At 31.1% G+C, this 25,771-nt stretch overlaps 1 protein-coding gene and 1 pseudogene across 2 annotated transcripts; one reads left to right on the top strand and one right to left on the bottom strand.

The window, feature by feature from the left end:
- Positions 1–1,374: 1,374 nt before the first annotated feature.
- LOC134270670 (phosducin-like protein) lies at positions 1,375–21,100 on the top strand. Of its 2 annotated transcripts, none has more exons than XM_062752916.1 (8): positions 1,375–1,531; positions 2,302–2,479; positions 3,007–3,132; positions 4,383–4,510; positions 4,878–4,980; positions 5,155–5,268; positions 6,123–6,247; positions 20,846–21,100. In XM_062752916.1, exons 2-8 carry the CDS (start codon positions 2,312–2,314, stop codon positions 20,964–20,966), a joined length of 885 nt encoding a protein of 294 aa, XP_062608900.1. In that variant the 5' UTR covers positions 1,375–1,531; positions 2,302–2,311; the 3' UTR covers positions 20,967–21,100. The 2 variants fall into 2 exon arrangements, with proteins under 2 accessions (XP_062608900.1, XP_062608899.1); XM_062752915.1 differs by lacking the exon at positions 20,846–21,100 and adding an exon at positions 6,691–7,155 and having other exon boundaries at positions 1,376–1,531.
- On the bottom strand, positions 12,733–15,602 carry LOC134270634 (IgGFc-binding protein-like; annotated as a pseudogene).
- Positions 21,101–25,771: the final 4,671 nt, after the last annotated feature.

Genomic DNA, 25,771 nt, shown 5'->3' with positions numbered 1-25,771 from the left:
ACAGATATGGATGATCTTCTTTTAAGGGGAAAGGGGGGGGGGGTATAGAGGTAAAAAATGTGTTTAATTTTATACTCAAAAAAGTTTAGCAATCCTTTTAATTAATACATGTAGCAAATATTCAGATATACGGAAAATAACACTCACGTTATCATTAACAAATGTAAAATATCTAGAAATGGCTGTGTTAAGTAAACTTATTGCACAGATGGTACTCACTACCTATGATTTACCCTCTCGTATGAGAATTATAGAATATTGTTAAAATGTATAAACAATAGATTTCATCATAATTACATGTATGGTAATAAATGCATGTGCCTTAATTCAATAGTGTGTATGCCAAAAAATATCATTTCCAATGTCTTTGTCCGAGATAAAATTACAAATAGTTAATGTACTTTATTTCCTCATCAGCGTACTCGGTACTGGTTCATCGCGGTTAAAAAAATCACGTGCAAGGCGGGACAAATAGAGACAAGAAGCGGGGCTTGTAGCACGTGGATTGGCGGAATCTAGTGCATATGTAAAATATAAGGAATAACTGTCAGATTTTTCGATATCATGGCGATGATCAATCTATTGGCTTGCGTGATAATTTTATTCGGCGTTTATGCAAATTATCACACAAGTCAATCGATGGATCATACATGTATTATGAAATCGAAAAATAAAAAAGCCAACTTTTTTCTTAAACTCTCTCTCTCCCTCTCCTCTCTCTCTCTCCTCTTTTTTCTATCACTCTCCTATTATCCTCTTTCTACCTCTTTCTATTAAAAAAATACATCATGTATTAATTCAGTGTATAATATTGTATAAAGAGATGTGAATAAAAAAAGAAAAGAAAAAAAAAAAAGAAAAATGAAAAAGTGTATTACTGCCTTGACAACTTTAATACATGTACTAACAATGCATGCTAACTCTGAAAAGCGATCGTACATTTTTTTTATATTCAAACAAAACTAATTCTTTAATTATTAACAATTGTTATCCAAACTTCTCTCACTCTCTTCTTTTTTAAGGATGGGGAGGGGGTTGCCCTACCTCGAATTTTATTTAGATCTCTATACGTATACGAAAACATTGATTTTAAAAAATATGTAATGTATAAAAAGTCTTGCAAATTCCTATTTCTTATTCCTGTGAAACGCGTTTTGGGGTGTAAGATTAGTGTTCTCAGATTTTTTTTTTCCTCTTGCGGTTTTATCAAATTACTTAATGATATTTGAAATGAGTATAATAGCTTCATGCCGAAATTATTTACAAAACTACCATGAAAGTCAATTAAGGAAATAATCTAAATATTTATGTTCCTGTTTTGAAGGTATAAATCTACTTCTTTATCACATAAATCACTTCCAAGGCTAATGTAAGGAAGGAATTAAACCGGATCACCCTGCTCTGTCTTTGTTGGTTTTGTCTTTTTCATTCCTTACAACGTTTCCAGTGTGAATTCGTATAATATTAGCATTTTTTATTTCCGTACCGCTAAATGGTTTACTATTGTGTTCACAGATTTTTTGACAAAAAGGTAAATGCTAATGTAATAGACTTTTGCTTCTGTATGTTAATTGTCTTTTTTTTCAATTATTAGTCTACTAAATGCTATTTATCATGTTTATAGCTGTTCAGCAGCTGATAAATCTAAACGTACACTTTTTCAGTTTTTACATGTTTTAACACTGGAATTTTGTAATCGGAAAGAGACGATAACAAAATTTGTGGATGGTGTCTTTGACACCGGCATGCACTACAGAAAACAATTCTACCGTATTTCTAAACAATGAAAGGAATTTTCTTTGTTTTCCGAAATAAACTGATCGATTTATTAAATTGTCTTAGTTTCCTTATTTAGTTGTTGAATGTCTTAGGTCTAATTTAAATTGAATCTATGCATTTGTTTATTTCTTGAAGTAATTAAAAACCCATGTTGCTATTCTGAAAATTGGCCAGCATGATATTTACTATGTTTTAATTACATTTCAATCTGAACTTACATGTAACTTAGGAAAGACTCAATACTTTGCAAAATTATTTGACTATAATCTGGTTTGTTCAGGTTAAACTGTTTTATAATCAGCTTATTAGAAAGGCAGGTTTGATCCCCAGTGAACAGATAAGTCATTTATGTTAGTACTAGAGTGTATTATTGCAGGACCTGTGTTCGAATATTCGTACAGCCCATCACATTATTTTCCCTCATGTACATACATTTCAGCTATAACCACATTGTTCTCTTCAATTTATGTTCACATCATAATCTCATTAATGCTAATTGTTTTCTGATTTCAAATTTTCAAGGAACAGGAAGATGGCGTTGAGCCCAGATGATAGAATACTGGGAGAGAAGGTAGACAACTATTGTAGTAGTGATGAGGGTGAACGAGAGGATGAGGAAGAGGAGATTGTAAAATCTGAACCAAAAACTGCCAGTATTCCAGAACCACGAGTAAAGGATTACAGTGGCTTCTCCACAAATGTAAGTTATACTTTTGCAATGATTGACAAACCTACATGTATAACATGTATATAACATCTACTATATTGTAACAGGTACAGTTACATTCAGAGAATTTTCCTGAGTGTACATTCTTTGGGTACAGGCCTAGGATCATAGAAGGAAAATTCTTTCATTTTAAAAGGGAAAAAATGTAATTTTATAATTTTTTTTTTTTGGAAGATACTCAGCTGAACTTAAAAGTGACATAAATAATCCCTTGTGTAATAAAGGAACAATGTAAATCTATATTTTCTTCCTTCTAGAGTTCTAGTCAATCAATTTTTCTCTTATCAGTGCATAATACTAAATCATTAGAGTAAGACATGAACTTCTAGTTGATTTATGTAAAACTTTGTACTTATTCTTGTTTTTGATGAACTAGGTACATGTAAATATGCATGATCACAAAAATTGTCATATTATTATAATTTATCACTTAGATAATAAGAGAAAATGAATTCACTTCCTGGTGACTGATAACAAATGAATATTTTCTGAACTTTCAGACAGGACCAAAGGGTGTGATTAACGACTGGCGGGAATACAAAAGACTGGAAAATGAGAGACGAGAGGAGAAAGAAAGAGAAAAGCAGGCACTGGCTAAAAAACTACAGCTGACTTGTAGATCTCACGTAGGTCACGATTATAGTAACTTACAAACTCAGATTATTTTACAGACTTTATATCTTTGCTTTGAAAAGGATATTAATGCTTTTCTAAAGCATGTAGTCTAGAACATGTACTGTTTGGGTTCATAATTGGTGTATTCAAAATTTAGTTCAATATTATCTGACATGATTATATTAAAACTGGATTCGGAGTTTAAGGGCTACACACCAGCTCACCATATATTGTATTTATTATAAATGATTTCTTATGAATTGATGTATAATTGTAAAATCTGAAGCCCACTTTTTAAAGTACACATACAGTATTTTAAAACACTTTTAAGGTCCTCTTTAATTTTTTTTTTTACATCTTTCCTCCTGACTCAGAATAATTATAATCAAGACATAATTATTCTTGCCAACCTCAAGCATATAAAAATCTGGCCATGATGTGTATGAGGTGAAACAACCCTCATAACACATTTATCATATGATAGGCATTTTGTGTATTGAGAATTACTTTACTAAAAACAAGCTTTGTAACTTACAATGGCAAAATTTATTATTTGAATTAATCAACTAAATTCATTGACTTACTTTTTTATGTTAAATGTATTGAAGGTTTCTTTGTTTAATATTAAAATAGTTTTCTAAAGGTTTTAATTTAAAAAGGTTGGAGCTGGGCCATTTTGATGCCCTGTTCCCACCAAGAGTTTAATTCGCAATAAATTAATGCGAAGTAAACTAATTGGAATTAAAATAATACAAATTAAATTGCATTCACAGGACAGCTAAAGCATAGTGAACTAATGCAAATTAAAATTTTTATTTGTACAAAAAGGTTGTTCAGGAAGGCTATTACTATGTCAGTTTTTATAAGTCACATCATGTTTGCAGAGCCATCAATTTGATATAGTAATGAATAATCATAGTGGTTACAGGTATTCATGTTAGTGTAATTTTCCTTGATATTTGAACTAAATATAGCACTGATACAATGTACCTACATGTATATCTTACCACCAACATGTGTCCTGTGACTTTGAAAATTCTGGCCTTAGGCATGGTAAAATTAATTTGAAATAGCTTTGCTTAGCGTTCACATGGAGTTAATGCAAATTAATTTAATGTGCAGAAAATCATTTGGAATTAGACTAATTATTATTTATTACCTATTATTATCTATTATTGTGACGAAAATCTTGTAACAAGTGTTCCTTTTCTCTATTTTTTAATCAGCTGTACTGATACAGTTTTTCCTTTCTATAATTTAGTTAGATGATGAAAGAGAGAAAGAAAATGACGAGAAATTCCTGGAAGAGTTGGAAAGTATGGAGGATGAATTTTTAAAAGAATACCGCCAGAAAAGGATAGAAGAAATGAGATTAGCCTTGCAAAATATGTAAGTATGAATAAAATATAAAATACAATTTGAAAATATTTGGATGTACTTCAAATTTTTACAATTCGTAAGACAGTGTTTGCATATGTACTTATATCTCTTGCTCATATCAGAATATCAGTAGATATACAGTCATGTAGTACTATATATTTTGGAAAGTTTTCTGTATGATTTTCACACTGACTCTGAAAATAACTTTTTCTGCATTAATTGGTTATTCAGTTGAATTTCAATACAGTTCAGTAGAAAATGAAACTCCTTCAAAGATATACAGTCACTAATAACAGTGTATTTAATGTTTCCTAGTACATTAGCTCTTATAATTCCTTTCACTTTGTCAAAGCTGTCACTTTTGTTCATTTTTCAGACCTAAATTTGGCAAATTGATAGAAATATCATCTGCTAATTTTGTGAGTGAAATCGATAAAGAACAACCACAAGTCATCGTCATAATTCATCTGTACGAAGACGTGAGTATCAGTATAAATTGTTTTTAATTTCTTGATCTGTACAAAGACATGACTATAAATCGTTTTTAATTTTTTGATTTTTCGATCTCTAAATTTCTCAAATCCTTTTAGATTCTTGAGTCTGTACCATATGGAATGCATGTATTCTGTATGTTGTCATTTTATAATTTACAGGATGTTGAAGCCTGCGAATCCATGAATGGTTGTTTAAACTGTCTTGCTCAGGAATATCCCACAGTCAAATTCTGTAAAATCAGGGCCTCGGATGCAACCCTTAGTTTGAATTTTGTAAGTAGAACAAATTTTTGAAAGCTATCAAATATTTTGCATTTGCTAAGGGTACAAGATATTTTTTTTTTAATAAACATACTTTTTTTTTTTTAGAATTTCAATAGAACCAGCTTTGTAAATTAAATTTCAGATTATAAGTAATTCATTGCATTTCAAATTTCAAATAAAAAAGGGAACTCTTTTGTGATTGCTTATAGTCATACAGTGTTCAAAGTCTTCATTTGTGTCAATTACCAACTACATTAGTTTTTTTTTTAATAATTTTTTTTCAGAAGGAAAGTTTTGTCTTGTAAGATTGTTTTTATACCAGAATACTTACATTTGCAAATGTTTTCCTTTATATAACACTACTGAAAGGAATGCGTATCTATAACTGTATAAATACAGGTACGGGGTCAAGAGGTCATAGGTTTGTGTATGAATAATCGTTTGACGTAATTTCTTGGTGATGTCATAAAGGGTCGACGCGCATTCAGTGGATTACATACTTGCCATTTAATTTGAATAATAATAATGCATTTCACATGCTAAAAGTCACAATCAGGCAAATATAAAGTATGAATAAGTCACAAATGTAAATATAATATAATAAGGTATATTTCTTGATGAACATTGTGGGTCTTTTCATACCTCAAAAGACTGAAAATTAAAACCAACACAAAAATTAATGCTTTCACAGTGTCAGATATTCATTACAAGATTTCTCTTTCAATAGATATAAAAAAAAAATTTTAACAGAAAGTTTTGACTTTATCTAGCAAAATTGTTTATTTATTTTTTTTACAAAATTATTCACCAGTTGCAAGCCATTAATATTACACTCTACTTATTTAATTTCCTTCTGGTTTTAGTCAAAGAGTGGTGTGCCTGCCTTATTGATTTACAAAGGGGGAGAACTCATAGGAAACTTTGTCCGACTGTCAGACGAACTTGGGGAGGATTTCTATGCCACTGATCTCGAGAGCTTCTTACATGAGTAATGATTCTGATTTACCATTACATTTGTTTTTCCATTTTACCTTTTCATTGATGGAAACACAGCTCCCCTCCAAAATAAGAATTTAATCTATATAAACATAGCTACAGATTTTAATATATTTTTCATATATAGCTAAAACAATTATTAAACAATGTTAGATTTTCTTTCAGTATATGTGTTAATGCTGGATTGAAGTTAAGAAAAGATGCATTTTGATACACTGTATATAAGTTAAATCTTACATTTCTGAAATAATTGAAAAAAATTTCATGTAATTAATGAAAAAAAATTTTTTATGTAATGAATAAAAAAAAAATTCTAGACAAAATTTTACTATTATATGTATAGGAGTAAACCAATTGGTTTTGCCATTATTCTCTCTCAAACTGCATTACTTAAATTTTGAATTGTTAATTCAGTTTACCTGTCCTATTTTGCAGACATAGTTTTTTACCAAATCCAGATATAAACAACAAGATTATTTACGACCGAATCACTGGAGAGAAAAGAGTCCCGACTGCTGAGGATGAAGACAGCGGCAGTGACTTTGACGTCGATTAACACAAATAAGCTTCATCAATACAATGTCATGAATCATTTGTGTTCCTTTTTTATGGTTTTATTTGTCTTCAGAGGAATCAAACTTTATATATTTTTTTTTTTTTTACCTTGGTAACTTCATAGGCATATAATGTTTCACCTTGATTGGGTTTGTATTTACATGTGAAATTCTACATTTGTACATGTTAGCTACCAGTAAGTGAACTGGTACATGTATGTGTAAATGATGAGCAAGATATTTTTAAAATTATTTTATAGACATTGCACTTGGAACATATTTTATTTAATCTAAGAATCTTTAGAAAATATATGTTACCTTTAAGTAAGAACATTAGAAAATTCTATTTTTATATGTTTTTTTTTTTAATAAAAGGGTATCTTTTTGGGTCTTTGCATAGTAACTTGCAATTTATTATTAATTAATTTATATAAAAATTATATATAAGGTCCTGAAAATTCCTTGTTTTTTTTTTTTTGGAGGTTTTTTTTTGTTTCTATAGTTTAGCCAAATGACTATATTCTCATAACAAATTTTGACCTAATAATAAGATGTATAATGATGAATTCACTAAAGACATCATACGAGGGGTGATCAAACTTAAAGTAAACTATATTTTAGGTATTTAATAAGCATATTATTACTGAAATATTCATATTTTTCAATGTGTAAATTGGAGGTCTTTGACAGCAAATTGCTTAATTAAAAACATCTCTTTTCAAACTTGCTTTCACTGGGGCAACAAAAGTATCATTTTTAACCATCTGCCTTTCTTCACTAAAATGACCAATCCAATCATTGATTGAATTTATAGGAAATCTTTTATCTTAAACTTTGTACAGATTATTATATGCTACTGCAAATGGATTTCGAAGATATTATTACAATAAATTGTACAGTTGTTTGTTGAACACGAGTGAGACAATCGCTTTTCATCACTAGTGACCTACATAGTAACATCATTTTAACATTAATGTGATGTCACAATCAAGGAACAACACTTTATTTAGGATATGGTATTTATAGAACCTGTGTATGGCTATGTTTGTGCCCAATTTTTTTTTAATCTGAATGTGGTTATGTAGATATAGAGATAGTTCGCAAACTTTTTGATCACCCTTCGTAATTACTCTTTTATTTATTTTATATGCATAAACAAAGTGTGTTTTGTGATTTTATTGTGAAAATGTTTTTGCCTGTTAGTTTAGTATCACGCTTAAAAGCTTGGATCCTGAATCACCTTGTTTTCAAATTTACATTTTGTTACATACACTGAATTTATTTTTTTTTATCATGTAAATTACATACATGTACATTCAATATTTTATGCCCATATTTTGCATATGACTTACTTGTCAAGGACAATTGATATGGTTTTCGGTTATGTCAGATGATAAAAACTTTACTTTTTAATTTACACCTTAAATATTTATTGAGGATAAACACTTTTATGTAAACACCTAAAATATTTACTGAGGATGAAATTTTGTGTTTGTAGAATTTCCTTTGTATTCCAATTTGATTTTGTTCATCTTAAAAAGCAATGTATGGGAAAGGAAATGTGCAATATTTTTTCTATGTATTAAAAATGTTCTTTTTAAAAAGTATATATTTCATTTTTGCATGAAAACTTACTCTGGGTTATTTTATCTGTTTGGCAAAAAACAGAGCAGAGTAGACTCATGGCTAAAAAGGTATATCCATTATATTAGAAGAGGATGGTATAAAATCCCTGAAGCATTTTTAAAGGGGTGACAAATTTATAAAACTAAAACGCAATGTTAGCTAGCAAAGATAGATCTGAGTCGAATGTATTTTTCTTTAATAAATGTTCTGACGTGAACACGTTCATAAAGTAAAAGCTACAAGCTGTGGCTCAGCTTGCACAAAACTGATAAGTTTCAGTTGATGCATTATTTTTTAAAGAATGGGAAGCATACAAGGTGAGAATTTCTGAATTTTTAAAGTTCATGGCAAGTTTTTATTTTTCAACAAATATTTTGTCATCAGTTCTTTTATTGTATGACATTTAAATTATTAGTTGTCATTTAAAAGGCATATTTAGTGTTATATCAGAGACATTAAAAATGATTTTTGAACATGAATGACAGAGTCAAGTCAGCATTTTAATTTAAATTGCAAGAAAATAATGAAATTTCTAGTATATTTCAATAAATATGGTGTGATTCTTTTTTAGATATGAAAATTTCTTTTAAAAAAAGTAGAGGTACTGTGAACACTGTACTTACTAAATGATACGAGTAAATGTACCCCTCCCTCCCATTTAAATTATAATGCAAAGTGCATGTTTTGCTCTTGGAAACCCAAAGTAAGAGTCAGATCAAAAAGGAGTTCACAATGGTTTTTTGTAACAAAGAATCTGTGAATTCAAAGTATTATTAAAGTTTATTCAGTGGTATACCATATGAGGAGTTGGGGAAAATAGATGGGTACCCTTCAGTGGTATTGAAAGAATGGCAGGTCTTGAAATATTTCGCTACGGGATACCCGAAATTTATGTCCCATTAGAAAATAAGTAGGAGGTGTACAATGGCTTTATGTAGCAAACATTCTATAAAAGTCATTAAATTTCACTTATGGTATAGGAGGAGTTCGGATAAGAGATGGATACATGTATCTCAAATCAGACGGACGGACGTACAGCTACACAGACGGACACTCTGATTACTATATACCTTCACACTTTTCAAGCGGGGGAAAACGAACTACTAGAATTTTTATTATTTAATTACATAAGATAAAGAAATAAGACTTTATAGCAGACAAGAAACTGAATGGTGAATGCGTATTCATTAGTTGTGTTCAGTTCTAATCACTGCCAATCAGTTCGCTATAGGGAAAGTTGTCGATAGAACCGTTACTTGCATTAATTTTTGTTGTTAGTTTACCATTGATGTCTTTTCTAGTAAAATATCCAAATATGAAACAGATTTACCTCACTTCATGATTATATTTTATGTCGAGTTTAATGATGATAACAGGTTTGTGATCAATAATTAAAAGCACTACGTGTACCTGAAAAATGTCGGAGATGAAAACTTTAAACTGCCGAAAAATGAAGTCTAAAAAAGGTTGTAAATGAAACGTGTAAAATGTCGAAAAATTTCGGAAATGAAATGCAGTCAATCATAAACAATCTGTTAGGTGTTACTTCTATAGGTAACTCCATGTACATGTATAATGTTTCTTTTCTGAATTAAAGAACAAGTTCAAAAAATAGACTTCTTCAGAAAAGACACTTTTTCTGCATGGAATTACTTGTGACATCTTTAATGTATAAATTTTGCACGATTTATCAATAGTGTTTAAATTGCATGTACAATATATGTAACTGGTATTTTTAAACTGCATTCTGTAAAATGAAAAAATCTATGAAATCTTAAATCATTGACGCATCCACAGAAATTTTATTAAGAACAAGGTTCAATAATGGCCTTATTTGGCCCAGTGAATTTCTGAAAAACCTGACACTACTTAGTTTTAGTTAACAATTGATGCATTAAATATCACTTAGATCTTTGGTGATTGCGTATCTATAAAAAGTGACGTGATTTTCTGACTAATCAATGCATTATGACGCCAAGAAATCCGTCAATTTCCTCATATTCTGAAAAAGTCTACAAAAACGGCCAATTTTTAAAGCAGTTTTTCGTTATTTGATATAGAGCGCAACCTCTGATCTAAAATATGCAACTAGTAAATGTTAGAACTGTTTCTGAGGATTTTAAAACATGTTTGATTTTTTGGATCAGAGAGTGCGCTCATATTATTTTTCTTCACTGAAAGTACCCAAACGTCGTTTTACCTTCAAATTCAAAAACATTGCAATTTCATAAAGCCAGTTCTTCAAGACCTGGACTTGAAAGATAAACTTTTAATAGAAAATGAGACAATAGGTCTCTATTTTATCTTAATGCTTCAAATGGAACATCAAGTGTTAATCAACTGGTATATTTACAAGGCCATTTTTATGCACAAAGGGAACCTAGCTCTTTAAGGGTGGCAAATATTGTTCATCAGCTCTTCTGAGCCAAAAGCAGGCCCAAAGAGTAACGGTATGGCCATTTGAGCGGCGTGCGTCAATTTTTTTTTAAAAAATATTGGCCATAACTTAAGATCCCTTGACCAATTTTCGCTCAAGAATTATTTGCTCAAGGGCTCTCATTTACGCCAAAATTAGGGATGTAGCCCTTAAACAAGGGGGTAGAATTAGGATTTTATGTTGTATGAACGTCCCTCTCGAGAATTTTTCACTCATATGGAGACGCCACCATTTGCCGGTGGAGACCTGCAATTTTGTCCTATAATCGGCACTCAGGGCCATTGAGCAGGGAGTGATTTTTTTCGTGCCAGCACTACTGCGACACGGGACCTCGGTTTACTACATACGGTCTTATCCGAAGGACAGGTTTCGACGTCCCCCAGTTGGGTTCGAACCCGCGACGTTAGGATCAACTCCTTACTTCACGACTCTAGAGCAGACGCTCTAATTATATAACCACTGCACCACACGGACGACGATATTATTAGGAAAATAAAAACAAAAGTACTGGTTGCTACAAGACCTCGCAAACCACCGGGTCAGACTATTAGCAAAGTTATATAGAAAGATATGGATATGTTGTAGTTTACGAATTTACAAGGCTTCCCCATGGGGCAAAGGGCGTGGTCTCAAGGCAAAGTTGGCCAACAATAATTATGTTATGTTAAAACATTGATATTTTGCCTTACTATAAGGACGAGGATTAATTATGAAATGTTTCATATGAAGGCATAATTTGGGCATTTAGGGCCTATGATCATCAAACTTTGTCAGTTGATGCATCTTGAGTCTACGAAATATGTATCCCAGGACCCGAATTGCATCAAATGATAAAGTTTGATGATTCTAAGCCAAACAGTATCCGCAATATTAATATGTACCACCCCCCCCCCCCCCCCAAAAAAAAAAAATCAAAAGGTCACAGGGACTGAATGCCAAGACGCATCAATTTAAAAGATTTTATGATCCGAACCTTTCTGACTTTAAATGTTTCGAAAAAGATAAGCCACAATATTCAAAAAATAGATGGCTTAAATTGAATATGTCAGGTACTTATTGGTTTCGAATTATCGAACATTGTCAGTTGATGCATGTTGTGTATTCAGAGTATGTCGACTGAAATGAAGGTACATGTAATTGTGCATGACCTAGCTTTGAAATTACGTGAATTTATTCAATATTTCAGGTTAACTTATTGCCTTCGAATCATAAAACCGTGTCTGTTTATGCATTTCACTTCTTCTGAGAAAGTCGAATTAAAAGTATGTCACCATGACATACTTCTGAAGTTTTAATGCTTTAATAAAATATTTTAAGTAATAATTGGTTAGAATAATAAGACTTTGTCCGTTGATGCATCTTGGGTCCTCAAGACAACTGATAGGTACATGTAGTTCACCTTCACCTACGCTCAGGTAATAAATTGGCTTAGAATCATCTTGGGGTTCTCAGAGTGTTTTATCATAAATGAAGGTGACGATGATCTATCTTAGGATTTTAAGGACTTTATCTAAATATACAGGGTTAAAATAGGAGTGATAAGTTGTAATTGTAAATTTCATCAGAATAGGCCCTAGGCCCCTTGTTATTATATCTGACTAGTGTTATTTTAACAACTTCAACAGCAAGCATGTTATTTAATAAAATAGAGGGTAAATACGGCTGAAAATATACTAGTAGAAAAATCCCACTATAATAGGGATATTCCACTATTATATAGAATTGTTGTTGCCCGCCAACCAGTGAGATTGATTAATTGTATATTTGTTTAACGTCCCATTCGATAATTTCGATAATTTTTCACTCATACAGAGACGTTGCAACAGTAAGAAACTTCTGTCTATGTTGACGTTATTCCAATTATTCTAATCTATTGGGATACAGAAGTAGAGAGTTTCCAGAAAAACCATAGGCCTCGTAATCCTTAGTGCCAGAAAACATCAGTCCAAAGCCTTTTCCGTTAATGGTAGACATTGTAACTTCACCTTCGGCTACTGTAATAGACCTAACGTTGTATGTGTCATTTCCTACTGATATATTCTAATTCAAATTTATCATAGGGTCTGGGAAAAGAAGTACCAATATTGCAGTTCTCTCTGAACTGGGTAGACAACCAATATTTTATTCTATTATTATAGCAATTATATCTTACTGGCACAGACTGGAAAACATGCCTGAAAACTCTTTGTTATACAGTGCATACAAAGAAAGCATTATCTTGGACAGTTGTAATGTAAATAGTTGGTTTTCAAATGTAACATATTTCTGTAACAGAATGGGCATAGATTTGTCAAGATGTAAATCAATGAAACTAATAACTTTAAAGAAACATCTGAAAAAAATTATTAGAGAAGATTTCCTTCAATATTGGTTTAAACAAAGAGATGATGGTTGTCTATCGGGTAAACTTACAACATATTTCTATATAAAAAGAAGTTTTGAAATTGAAAAGTATTTATTATTAAAAAATTTTGAACAAAGAAAAATTATATGCAAATTTAGAGTGAGTTCACATAACCTCAGAATAGAAAGTGGAAGGTACGAAAAAAAACTAAACTCTGCTGGAGAGCAAACCACCCTTGCAAGAAATGAAAGAATTTGTAGAATGTGCGACATGAACTGTGTGGAAGATGAGATACACTCACTGATTGAATGTCCATTATATAAGCATGATAGAGATGACTTTTTTAATATTATTGCTAAAAGTAATAAAAATTTCTATACTTTAACAAATAAAGAAAAATTTTTATGGATTATGTCTAATGAAGATGACATGTTGCTTATCAAGCTGGGTAATTTTTTAATCAATATCTTTAAAATAAGAAATAGCAAATTATGCAATGTTAAACAAAGAAACAAATAAATACAAAAGAGTAATATATAGAAATACTTTAAACAAACTTTTATTTACAGTATATTGATTATGTATGTTGTAATCCCCAACTGCTGTAACATCATTTATCTTTTGTTAGTTACTGCTATCAATTTTGAATTTCTGCTTGTATGTTTTTTTTTCCTTATTACTTGTATGCCCTGATGGGCCCCAAATTGGTATTAATAAATCTTATCTTATCTTATCTTATCTTATCTATTCTCTTCAAATATTATCGCACTTTCTTGTATTGGTAAATAGTTCATTTGAACAGATCCTCGAAATGAAGCATCAATCATAATAGATACAAAATTGCTAACATAACCCGGTGGGACGACGATTTTATAATAGTCAAGCACAGGTACTTGTGGACAGGACCCCCCCCCCCCCCCCCCCCCCGATGTTCAACCCCGGGGCTTATCGGAATTTTTTTTCAAAAGGTATCCTTATTACACTTATTCATCATGTGTACAATATGAAAAAATCGTCAAAACCCCAAAACAATCGCTCCACAAAAACATACCCCACTATACATTATAAGGGAGATAATGTATAGTGGGGTATGTTTCGGGGGGGGGGGGTCCTGTCCACAAGTACCTGTGTAGTCAAGGTACTGATTTATCCCAGGTACAATAGTCATGGAAGGATCCCCCATTTCAGAACTTTTAGAATTTAATCCAAAGCTAGTTACTGAGACTGGATTTTTTGAATGAATAAAACAGGTTTGGGTGTTTGTAATACGTGTGTCAAAAGATTGTGCGACATCTAATGACAACGTTTGGCTTACACCTTCAATGGTCTATGTGATATTTGTGTTCTGTGTGGCTGTTATGCGAATCTTTGCGTCTCTGTCATCTGAATAAGGAGGAACAATATAAGTGTTATCAACGCTTTCTGTCGGCGGTAACTGCTCAATAAGATGATCGCAGGCACCGATATTCTCCAGTTCATTGCAATCATTACCGGAGAAGGTTGCTATAGGAGCTGAAGATTCAATTATACTTCCAGTCAGATCCGTATCGTGAGCAATTTGATATGTTTCGAAACTGTCAAGTGTGAGATGAAACGTATTCCCGCTCGTAAAAATTTCGCCTCCAATGTTCAGAGGGATGTTTGTTTCCATATTAAAGGTAATCGTTATAGTAGTGTTGTCTGTAATAGCAGCCACCGCAAACTGACTTTTTCTGCTTGTTATCGGCCGTGAAGATATCACTATATACTTAGTTGACAGTTGATTTAAAGGAATGTGGGTAGTACTTCCTGTAGTGGCGCTTGCTCTATCGTGACTTATAACAAAGACGTCGTGAGATGTCTCAAATAAAATTGCTTTTGCTTCTTTCCTGAAACTTTCTAGTTCTATAGAGCTCGGCATTACAATATGTTGATTGGATAAAATATTGGTTTGCCTGTCTATCTGGGATTTCAGTGATGGATTGAGATTCGGTGACGTTGTTATATTCAAATCAGTACCATTATCGGATGTGACGTACACTGACTTCGTGGTAATCATAATGTTTGTCATGAACACCACTAGAAAAGCTTTTCCTCGGCTTCCTACAAAAATAATGTTTTAAATTGTTTCTTAATATCGTTTTGAAAAGATTAATTTATTTATTACATCAACGCTTTGAATGTAGAAACTAAACTACCTGTATATCCTTTCACTGTGATAAATGGGCGATACTGTAGAAAAATTATGTTTTGAAAATTTGTTTGCACACAGCGTTGCAGTTATGAGATTATATCTTTCAAAACTTAATGATTCATTGCGTAAGTATAACTGACCAATAGTTGTATTCTTGGCAAAAATTGGAACAGGTCTTGTAGTTGTTTCGGTCTTACTGCAACAGTTGAAGTTATGCCATTCTTCAAATCATGTCGTTCTTATTAAAAAAGCATCAATTTAAAGTTATTATTAAGGATTATGTAATGTACATTTTAAGGCATTAGTAGCGTTTAAATTGGAGGGAAATTATGTTTGAATCATGATTTGATTCAATGATTACATATACGAATGAATGTTATGTAGCGATAGAAACACATGCGTTTTCTACTCTTTCAGATTTCGCAGGCATACAAATATACATTTTTAGACTATATATGTTTTATTTACACACCAATTCATGCATTGTCTTTTAAATAGGCATTACTTTCCAGCAGAAAATCAATAAAGTGTAAAAAGTATAGCTAATATACCTTCATGTTTTAAGAGTAACACTACAGTAGTCGAAACTGAGGCAGAAACCAACAGAAACAACAAAGAAAGTAGAAGGTAAATCCATAGCTTCGATTTATCTTCAGGAATGTCAGGAACTATGAATTCCTCAGGCTTAATGATGTACTGGATGAAAAAAATACCTTTTTGGATACATTTTGTGAATATAAAGCAGTTTCAGATAAATATATTTTTCATCCATGATATACAAGTTAAATCACATTTAATTATCTTGTAAGTTTTACCTTTACGTTTTTCGAAGCTGTAAACCTTCGGATAGGAATATTGTTGAACTCTTCTTTCTGTTGAAAGTAGATTATTATGTGAATGCAAGAATTCTTTTGTTATTTAGCATTTCGGGTAGTTTTCCTTTCACTCCTGTACATGTATGTTCTAATCTTTTTGTAAAAAAACATGTTGCATATACAATGTACTAGCAATTTGATGTATTTTTTAAAATTTTAAATGAAATAATACTAACTTACAACTCTTTACCTTTTTAATACATAAGATATCCTTTATCCCCATCCTGAACAATTAAAGATGTGATGTGGTTTAAGTGTTGATTAGATACAGTAAATCAAAAACAAATTCTAAAGCCTATCTACATGGTACTTCTTAAAAATTTGTACCTAATGCTGACTAAATGGACTCATTCCGATTGTCGAATCTGTAACGTATGTCCTAGCTTTTATATATCTTTAAGCATGAAGTCTTTTTTTTTAGAAACCAATTCTTTGCCAAAAGCGGTTTTCATATCTCATACGAAAGAATGATCTATTTGAAGATTGTTTGCACTTTTGATATGTGTTTTATTCTTTGTCAAAATCTTGACAATGCAAAAAGCAAACACATTCATTAGACATGTTAGAATTCATTGATAAGTATATACTCTTGATCGTTTTTTAGGTATCTTACGCAGATTGCTTTATCCGTAAAGGTATACTTTTATCTTAAAGGTGTCAATAATATCACTCCGCGGTATAAGTACAGTATTGATTTAGAACTTGACCTTTATTTTGAAAATTTCCACCAATGAAAAAGTCCATAGCCTTGTCTTGAGCTTCCTCAAAAAATAATGATCAAAACATACGATAAATAATTTGCAGAAAATCTTTCTGATATTTGTGTTAGTCGTGGTTTTAAGAAAAAAATATTATCATGTTTAATTTGTAAAGTAGAGGGAGATGTCGGTTTTTTGTTAAAGTGTTTTATGTGCACAAGAAAAGAATTAAAATAATTAATGCAGTTCTCATTTAATAATTGATGGTATTTTTAATTTTCAAAATAAAAATTGCTATTAAATTAACAAAATGATGTAAAGTAGATAATTGAATTTAGAAAATAACTTTTCTTTATTTTGTAGGCATACTTCAGTTAAACGAACCACACGTCAAGCGATAACAGTCTTTCTTTAAAAAAATAAATAAATAAAGATTAGAACTACATAAATAAAAAGAAAAGTTTGGCCTATGTGACATTTTGATAAATCGATTCCTAAATTTCAATAGGATTGGGACCATTAAAAGAATATGAACATAACCATGATAATTACTAAAATTGGCGTTCTTTTATATTTCAAATTTACTAAAAAACGCAATCACTGAAAGAATTTCCTGTAGTTACAATGTATTAGTAATTTTAGTAGTATGCCTCGTAAAGTGTTCGTTCTTTTTCACTCCTACGTTGATTCAGAAATCGTATTCAGGCGAAACAATAGAGAAAAATATATTGTTTTACAATGTATATGTATCATTGTCTACCAGTTGATTCGATACGAAAACAATGTTCGGTATAAAAGACTGTTTTATACTGGGCAAGTTGATAAAAACTAATTATAAGCTGGGAAAACAAAAACATCAATATTTTTGTTGTTAAATGTCAGCATTTTGCAAATTCGTTTGTTGATGCGCTGAACTTTATAGCTGATACAATTAAATAAAGTCAAATGTTGATTCAAGTTTTTTAATACAAATCTCGTAAATATTATTATTTTTATTCTGATATGCCGTTTACCCGACTATGACAAGGAGCTCACGAAGGATGTGTCTTGTGAAAGGGGGTAAAGCTCTTCTCCATCATGGCACCTGATCCCATCTCTGAAATTTAAGGAGTCCGTCTTTGTTTTGTTCCCTTTTAGTATTGCATGTTTTAGTGGACCTTTAATATCTCAAATTTAAAATATGACATATAGAGATAACAAACAGATTTGAAGCTCAAAAGTCCATGCAAACAATACAATTTAGGAGCAGAGCAAACACGGATCTCTAAACATCAGAGGTTGGATCAGGTGCTGTGGAGGAATGAGCATCCCCCTACAGATGCACACATGTAATAGGGTGTAGACATCGTTTTTGAACAGTTTCGCATTGATGCCATAACTGACGAAAAATCATTGCATGGATCTAGTAATTAAACTCTTAATGATTAGTGAATAAAAAGGCAACAGCATGCTGTGCAGTTTATTTTTAACTGTTCCAAGAGAAACACTTTTCATGTACCGGTATTTGGATCCAAAGAAATACTAATGATTAATTTTCACATGAGTAAATAACTTCAAGCCGAAATTATTTACAAAGCTACCTTGAAAATCAATTATGGAAATAATCTCAGCTTATTTTACAAACTTTTGATTATATCTTTGCTTTCAAAAGAAGAAATTTAAATGCTAGTAAAATTTCTTAACCAATATTATACTTAGTATACCTGTACATCAACTGGCATTTTCAAAATTTAGTGCAATAACTTGATATTGAATTTTAAGCAATGCACCAGCGGACAATATATTGTATTAATTAAATGATTTTTTAGCAGGGTTTATGAATTTTTGCATCATTGTCTACATCATAACCTCTAAAATTTGATGCCTGTTTTTAAGTGTACTTACACAATTTAAAAAACTTTCATGGTCCTCTTTAAAAAAAATGCTTTGCATCTTTCCTTTAGATCTTCACTCACGACAGGATAATCATACTTATAGCATATGATTATTGATTTATCATTATCATTATGGTGAAACTTTTGTTAAATGCATGTTTTATCAGCTGTTTTTATTATAAGAAGTGTTTTCCTCTCTATAATTTAGTTAGATGATGAAAAAGAAAAAGAAAATGACTAGAAATTTTTGGAAGAGTTGGAAAGTATGGAGGATGAATTTTTAAAAGAATACCACCAGAAGAGGATAGAAGAAATAAATATGTAAGTTTGAATAAAAGATAAATACAAATTGAAAATGTTTGGGAGTACTTAAAATTTTTACAATTTGTAAGACAACATTTGCACTCGTATCCCCTACTCATTTCAGAATATCAGTAGATATACACATAGTACAACATATTTCTGAAAGCTACTTATGATTTTTACAATGACTCTATTTGAAAAAGGACTTGTTCTGCTTCACAGGCCTTCATATTGCTTTGATCTGACCCACATGTACTATAAAAAAAGAGAAAAATACACACGTTGGTCAGATCAAAGCGATCTGAAGGCCTGTGTGCTGCTGTGATTGGTTATTCATGAAACTGAATTCATTTTAGCAGAAAATAACTTTATTCAAAGATAACAGTTTATTTATTTTTTTTAGTACATTTGCTTTCTTCTTTATTTTATAATTCCTTTCACTCTGCCGAAGCTGTCACTTGTGTTCATTTTTCAGACCCAAATTTGGCAAATTGATAGAAATATCATCTGCTAATTTTGTGAGTGAAATTAATAAGGAACAGCCACAAGTCATAGTCATTATTCATCTGTATGAAGACGTGAGTATAAATCATTTTTAATTTCTTGCTTGTTATTTCTTGGAATTTCTTAAACTTTATTTGACTTTTAAACTTGAACCATTGATAGAATTCCTTTTTATGTTGTTGTTTTATACTTTGCAGGATGTTGAAGCCTGCGAATCCATGAATGGTTGTTTAAACTGTCTTGCTCAGGAATACCCCACAGTTAAATTCTGTAAAATCAGGGCATCAAATGCCACCCTTAGTTTGAATTTTGTAAGTGATAGAATTAAAGAGGAACCAACTTTTGAAAGTTATTGTAAAAACGAATAATTTTTCAGGAAAACATTTTTTTTTTTACATAAGGTTTTGTTGTATGTATATGATCAATTAATACTTCAGCTTAACCCCCCATGAAAATTTATGATTTCACATTCACAGTATCATATTTTCTGTGATATTCACTCAGACATAGGATATATATGATACATTTTTAAAAGAAAGTTTTGACTTAATCTTGTAAGAAGTAAGATTGTTTTTTTTTATCCCAAATTATTCCCCAGATGATCAAGGTATTTATATTACTCATTTAATTTCCTTCTGGTTTTAGTCCAAGAGTGGTGTGCCTGCCTTACTGATTTACAAAGGGGGGAGAACTCATAGGAAACTTTGTCCGAGTGTCAGACGAACTCGGGGAGGATTTCTACGCCACTGATCTTGAGAGCCTAAAAAAAGAAATTAATCTATATATAATTATAGCTACAAGTAATGAGTTTTTCCTTACTTTTGAAATACTGTGTCCTTAAAAAAATCTCTGCAATTAAGAATGCCAAACATTTCAATCCATTCAGTCTGGCACATGTATTTACTGGATTGAAAGTTGGGAAAATGAAATTTTGATACATGTTTATTAGAATATGGTTCCAAGGTTACAATATTATGCTGCAGAAATAATCATCTATACATACTGAGATTAAGAAGAGTCAGTGACGGTTTTGAAATGACCACATTGCAGCTTGTACCAAGCCTCTTAAAGAAGAAATTTCATATTTAAGTCTATGTATAGCAATAGCTAAAGGGAGTTAACATTATATTATCAATGCAGTAACAATGAACATTTTATTCAGTTTTGAAGTATTTATTCAGTTAACTTCTTGTATTTTGCAGACACAGTTTTTTACCTAATCCCGATATAAACAACAAGATTATTTACGACCGAATCACTGGAGAGAAAAGAGTCCCAACTGCTGAGGATGAAGATAGTGGTAGTGACTTTGATGTGGATTAGGCATTTTTAATGCATGAATGATCTGTGTTCTTATTTTTTCATGATTTTTTTTATTTGCCTTTAAGAAAACAAATGAAAGTTTATATTAAGTATATATGAGTATTGCATTTTTTACATTGATGACTACATGTACAGTTGTCTTGTATAAATCTTTGATTGAGTTTGCATTTACTTATAATATTCTACAAATAAGTGAATTGGTGCAATGCCATATATATGTAATGATGAAAAAACCCATCCTCCTTAAAAAAATATTGCACTTGCATTTTATTTTAAATTTTTCAAAAGATCTTTAAAATAGCTTATATTTATAAAATTGCATATTTTTTGGCTTGACCTTTACCCAATAACTTGCAGTTTCTAATTTAATTTGTACAGGGTGAATTTTTATATCTTTTAAAGGAACTAAAAAAGGGAAATATACTTGTGTATAAGGTATTTTTCCCTGTCTGATGATGTATATATGTAGCACCTGTTTTGCATGTTAATTTTTTTTCCTGTATTGTATTTCTTCAGTATCATAAATAATATCACAATAGGCATAAATTTTGAAGATTGATTGGAAATTGTTTGAACAGTTTAGTCAAAAACTATAATGAGATTTGATAGAATTATAAATTCAGTGAAGTCAACATAATTTATTTACTATTACATTTATTTCTTTTTTAAAATTCTTTGTAATGACATAGTAGATTTTATGCTTTTGTTGTGTACTGTCACTTGACATGATATTAATTTAGGGCCAAGCTTAACTGTTTGCAGGTACCTTTTGAAACTGAATCACAAATTTTTTGGACCAAAACTGAGAAACTGTAAATGAACTCTCTTTTTTTCTTAATTTTTTACATATTTCTATTATATCAACCATAAACATTTAGTAATACATATATTTTTCATATTACTAATATTGGTTGGATTAAAAAAACTGTTTTGTTTAAAAAGTATTTTACACTTAAAGTATATACTGAAGATAAAATGTTTATTAAAAAAAATTGTGTGCAATATTTTCTTAAGATATAAAAAATAATTTTTTTGGAAGTATGTGTATAAGCTTCATTTGTTAAATTATGAAATCCCAAGGCATTTTCAAAAGGAAACACAATTTATATTGGTCTTGTGCAACAAGATCTGAAATTTGTGTTTTTAGCTCACCTGAGCCGAAGGCTGAAGTGAGCTTTTCTTCTCAAGAACCACTGGTCCAGAAAAGCTGAAACTTACGTCGAAGCATCCTGGGATAGTGTAGATTCTAAATTGTTCAAATCATGACCCCCGGGGGTAGGGCGGGCCACAATGGGGAATCAAAGTTTTACATAGAAATATATAGGAAAAATCTTTGAAAATCTTCTTAAGAACCACGGGGCCAGAAAAGCTGAAACTTATGTGGAAGCATCCTGGGGTAGTTAAGATTCTAAATTGTTCAAATCATGACCCCGGAGGTAGGGCGGGGCCACAATAGGGAATCAAAGTTTTCCATAGAAATATATAGGCAAAATCTTTAAAAATCTTCTTCTCAAGAACCATTGGGCCAGAAAAGCTGAAACTTATGTGGAAGCTTCCTGGGATAGTGTAGATTTTAAATTTTACAAATCATGACCCCCGGGGGTAGGACGGGGCCACAATGGGGAATCAAAGTTTTACATAGAAATATATAGGAAAAATCTTTGAAAATCTTCTTCTCTACAACCACTGAGCCAGAAAAGCTGAAACTTATGTGAAAGCATCCTAGGGTAGTGTAGATTTCAAATTGTTCAAATCATGACCCCCGGTGGTTGGGCGGGACCACAATGGGGAATCAAAGTTTTACATAGAAATATGTAGGAAAAATCTTTGAAAATCTTCTTCTCAAGAACCACTGGGCCAGAAAAGCTAAAACTTATGTGCACATGGAAGCATCCTGGGGTAGTGTAGATTTCAAAATGTCTAAATTATGATCAGTGGGGTAGAGTGAGGTCGCAATATGTATTAAAAGGAGGAAATCTGGTAAAGAACAGAATGGTCAAAGCTTCTCAGGTGAGCGATGTGGCCCATGGGCCTCTTGTTTCTTCAATAAATGTTCTGATTTGAATTATATGATCTTAAATTAACTAACAATCCGTAGCTGCAGGACTGTAGGATAATGGTTTTATGAATTAGTCTTTGTTCCTAACCAAAGGCCTTTAGATCGCTTAAAAAAATTTGTGTGTAAACATTTTTTTTTTGCAACACCTCAATTTTTTTTCTAAGCGATCTGAAGGCCTGTGTTCCTAACGCTACAGATCCTGTAATAATTGTTTTTTGCAATTCATGGCGCAAGATTTTCTGCGCAGGGTTGGGGAGAATTTTTCTCTTTGAAGGTTTGATCAATCAATTACCTTTCATTCTCCATTTCTAGATATTTATTTTAACTAACTCACCCTTTATAGTTGTCTCTATGAAGGAATTTACATAGTTAATGCTTATCCAGAACAGCAAAAACTATAAATTTACATGTATATAAGATTGCGTGCATGGATTTAAGCTGTATACATGTATTAGTTAATCAAAGCACAGTCCAAGAAATAGTTTGTATCTTTCATATTTCTGATAACAATTCATAAAATGATCAAACGTTATGAGCATACATTCATTAAGTAAAAATGTGATCAAAATACCCAACTCTTTATAATAGAAATTTAAGTCCACTCCTCAACAATTCTGATTCTAAGTTAACCTGACAGGCTAAACCATGCAATGTTTATTCACTTTTACCTTTCATGAAAGGCTATGCTATTGCATATACTAGTAATATTGTACAGTGTAATTTGTTTTGTTATTTTGAACATATTTTATTGATATCAATCAAAAGGATTGGAAACAAGTTCTAAATAACTTAAAGAATTCCTCTCCTTATATCATACAATATGTCATGCAAAAAGAAAAAAAATAATACAATTGATGCATGAATAAATAGATACATTATAATGTAATACATCATTTAGAAAATCTATATGTTTCGTCAATAAATTTATGAACAGCAGCAAAAATAGTGTTATTTATCTGCAAAGGCAAATTAATGTCACCACATTATAATATAATAATATCAATAGAAACCAAATCAAGCATGAACAAATGATTAAAAAGAGTACTTCTAGCATTAGAATAATTTGTGCATGCAAAAAAGAAATGATACACATCTTCATTTTTTCCACAGAAACATAATGGACTACTTACAATATTTCGTTTATATAGATCATGGTTAAGTATACAGTAATGTCTTAACTTCTTCTTCTTCTTTTCCTATAAAGTGAAGGGCCGCTGCTGCGGCATTTTCTCACTTGGTTAAAAACGTGTACGTGAGGGGGAGTCTTGGTATGTATGATATTTGTGTATCGTTTGCCAAAAGAAAAGTATGGTGGTGGAATATCAATTTTTGTTGTCAAGTTTTTTCGAAATGTTTGACAGTGTAATAATATACAGTAGATTGGTAATCCTTGCTAAAAAGTTGATTATATATATATTTTTCTAAATATGTTCCGATCCCTATATTTTCACCTGAAAGAAAAAGAAGACATTGTTTAAAATATTAATTATCTTCTAATTTTTATGAATAACATAGGAATATATATATAAGGGACAGCAGAATAAAAAGAGACTGAAATATTAGTCTCTTTTACGGGTTTTCGGTTGGGTTTGTCTTATTCTTAAGTCAAATTACCTACAAATAGTATTTCACACTAGGCCTGTATATGATAAAAAAAATCAAAAATGTTTGCTATCAATACAACTTGGTATTTTGACTTTTATTTTTGTGAATAGTCAGAGTAACATTCCTCAATTACATCGCTAATCATCTTCAATGAAAATTGAATTATTAATACAAGTATAATGTAATGAATCTTAAGAATCATGATTGCTCCGATTTCCCCTACTATCATAGGCATCTCGAGACAGTGAAGAAAGTCAGTATCAACAAAGGTGCACAAGAAATGGTGTATGCTTAGATTCGTAAAAAATACAGGAGTAACATTCTTCTACATCTTTAGATCGTTCAAGCCAAGATTAAATTTCGACATTAAGTAATACTTAAAGATCTCGAAGTCATACAACTGGACAGAGTAACATTCCTCCAAACTTACAATTTCTCACAAAGAAAACTTAAATATATATCCAGAATGAATTTCAAAATTGAAGTACATTGATACTTTAAGATCTTAAAGTCACACAAATTGGACAGATTAACATTTCTCCAACCTTAAACTTGTTTATATTCAGACTTAATTTCAACATTGAAGTACATTAATTGTGTAAGACTTTACAAAAAAATTGAAATTACACAGAGTAACATTCCTCCAAACAAATACTATATAATACTTATTGACGTTACAGTTCTACCAAAGACAGATTAACATCTCTCTAAATTTTAGTCTCGTTTTTGTCAAGACTAAATTTCAACATTGAAGTACATTAATGCTTGAAGTCTCTACGGTTATACAAATTACACAGAGTAATATTCCTCCAAACAAATTCAATATAATACTTAATGACTTACAGTTCTACCAAATACAGAGTAACATTCCTCTAGATCTTAAAATCGTTTTTTCAAGGCTAAATCTCAACACTGTTGTACATTAATGTTTTAATATCTAACAGTCACACAAACTGGACAGAGTAACATTCCTCCAACCTTACAAATGTTTATATTTGGACTATTTAACATTGAAGCACATTAGTGCTTTAAGGTCTTAAAGTTATACAACTGGACAGAGTAACATTCCTCCAACCTTACAATTGTTTATATCCAGAGACGTAAATTCAATATTGCACTACATTAATGCTTGAAGATCTTA

The sequence above is a fragment of the Saccostrea cucullata genome, unplaced genomic scaffold, assembly GCF_032062105.1.
Source record: "Saccostrea cucullata isolate Sc308-1 unplaced genomic scaffold, CSIRO_AGI_Scuc_v1 ctg468, whole genome shotgun sequence".
In the NCBI taxonomy this organism is placed as follows: Eukaryota; Metazoa; Mollusca; class Bivalvia; order Ostreida; family Ostreidae; genus Saccostrea; species Saccostrea cuccullata.
This window is presented reverse-complemented; position numbering and strand designations above follow the sequence as displayed.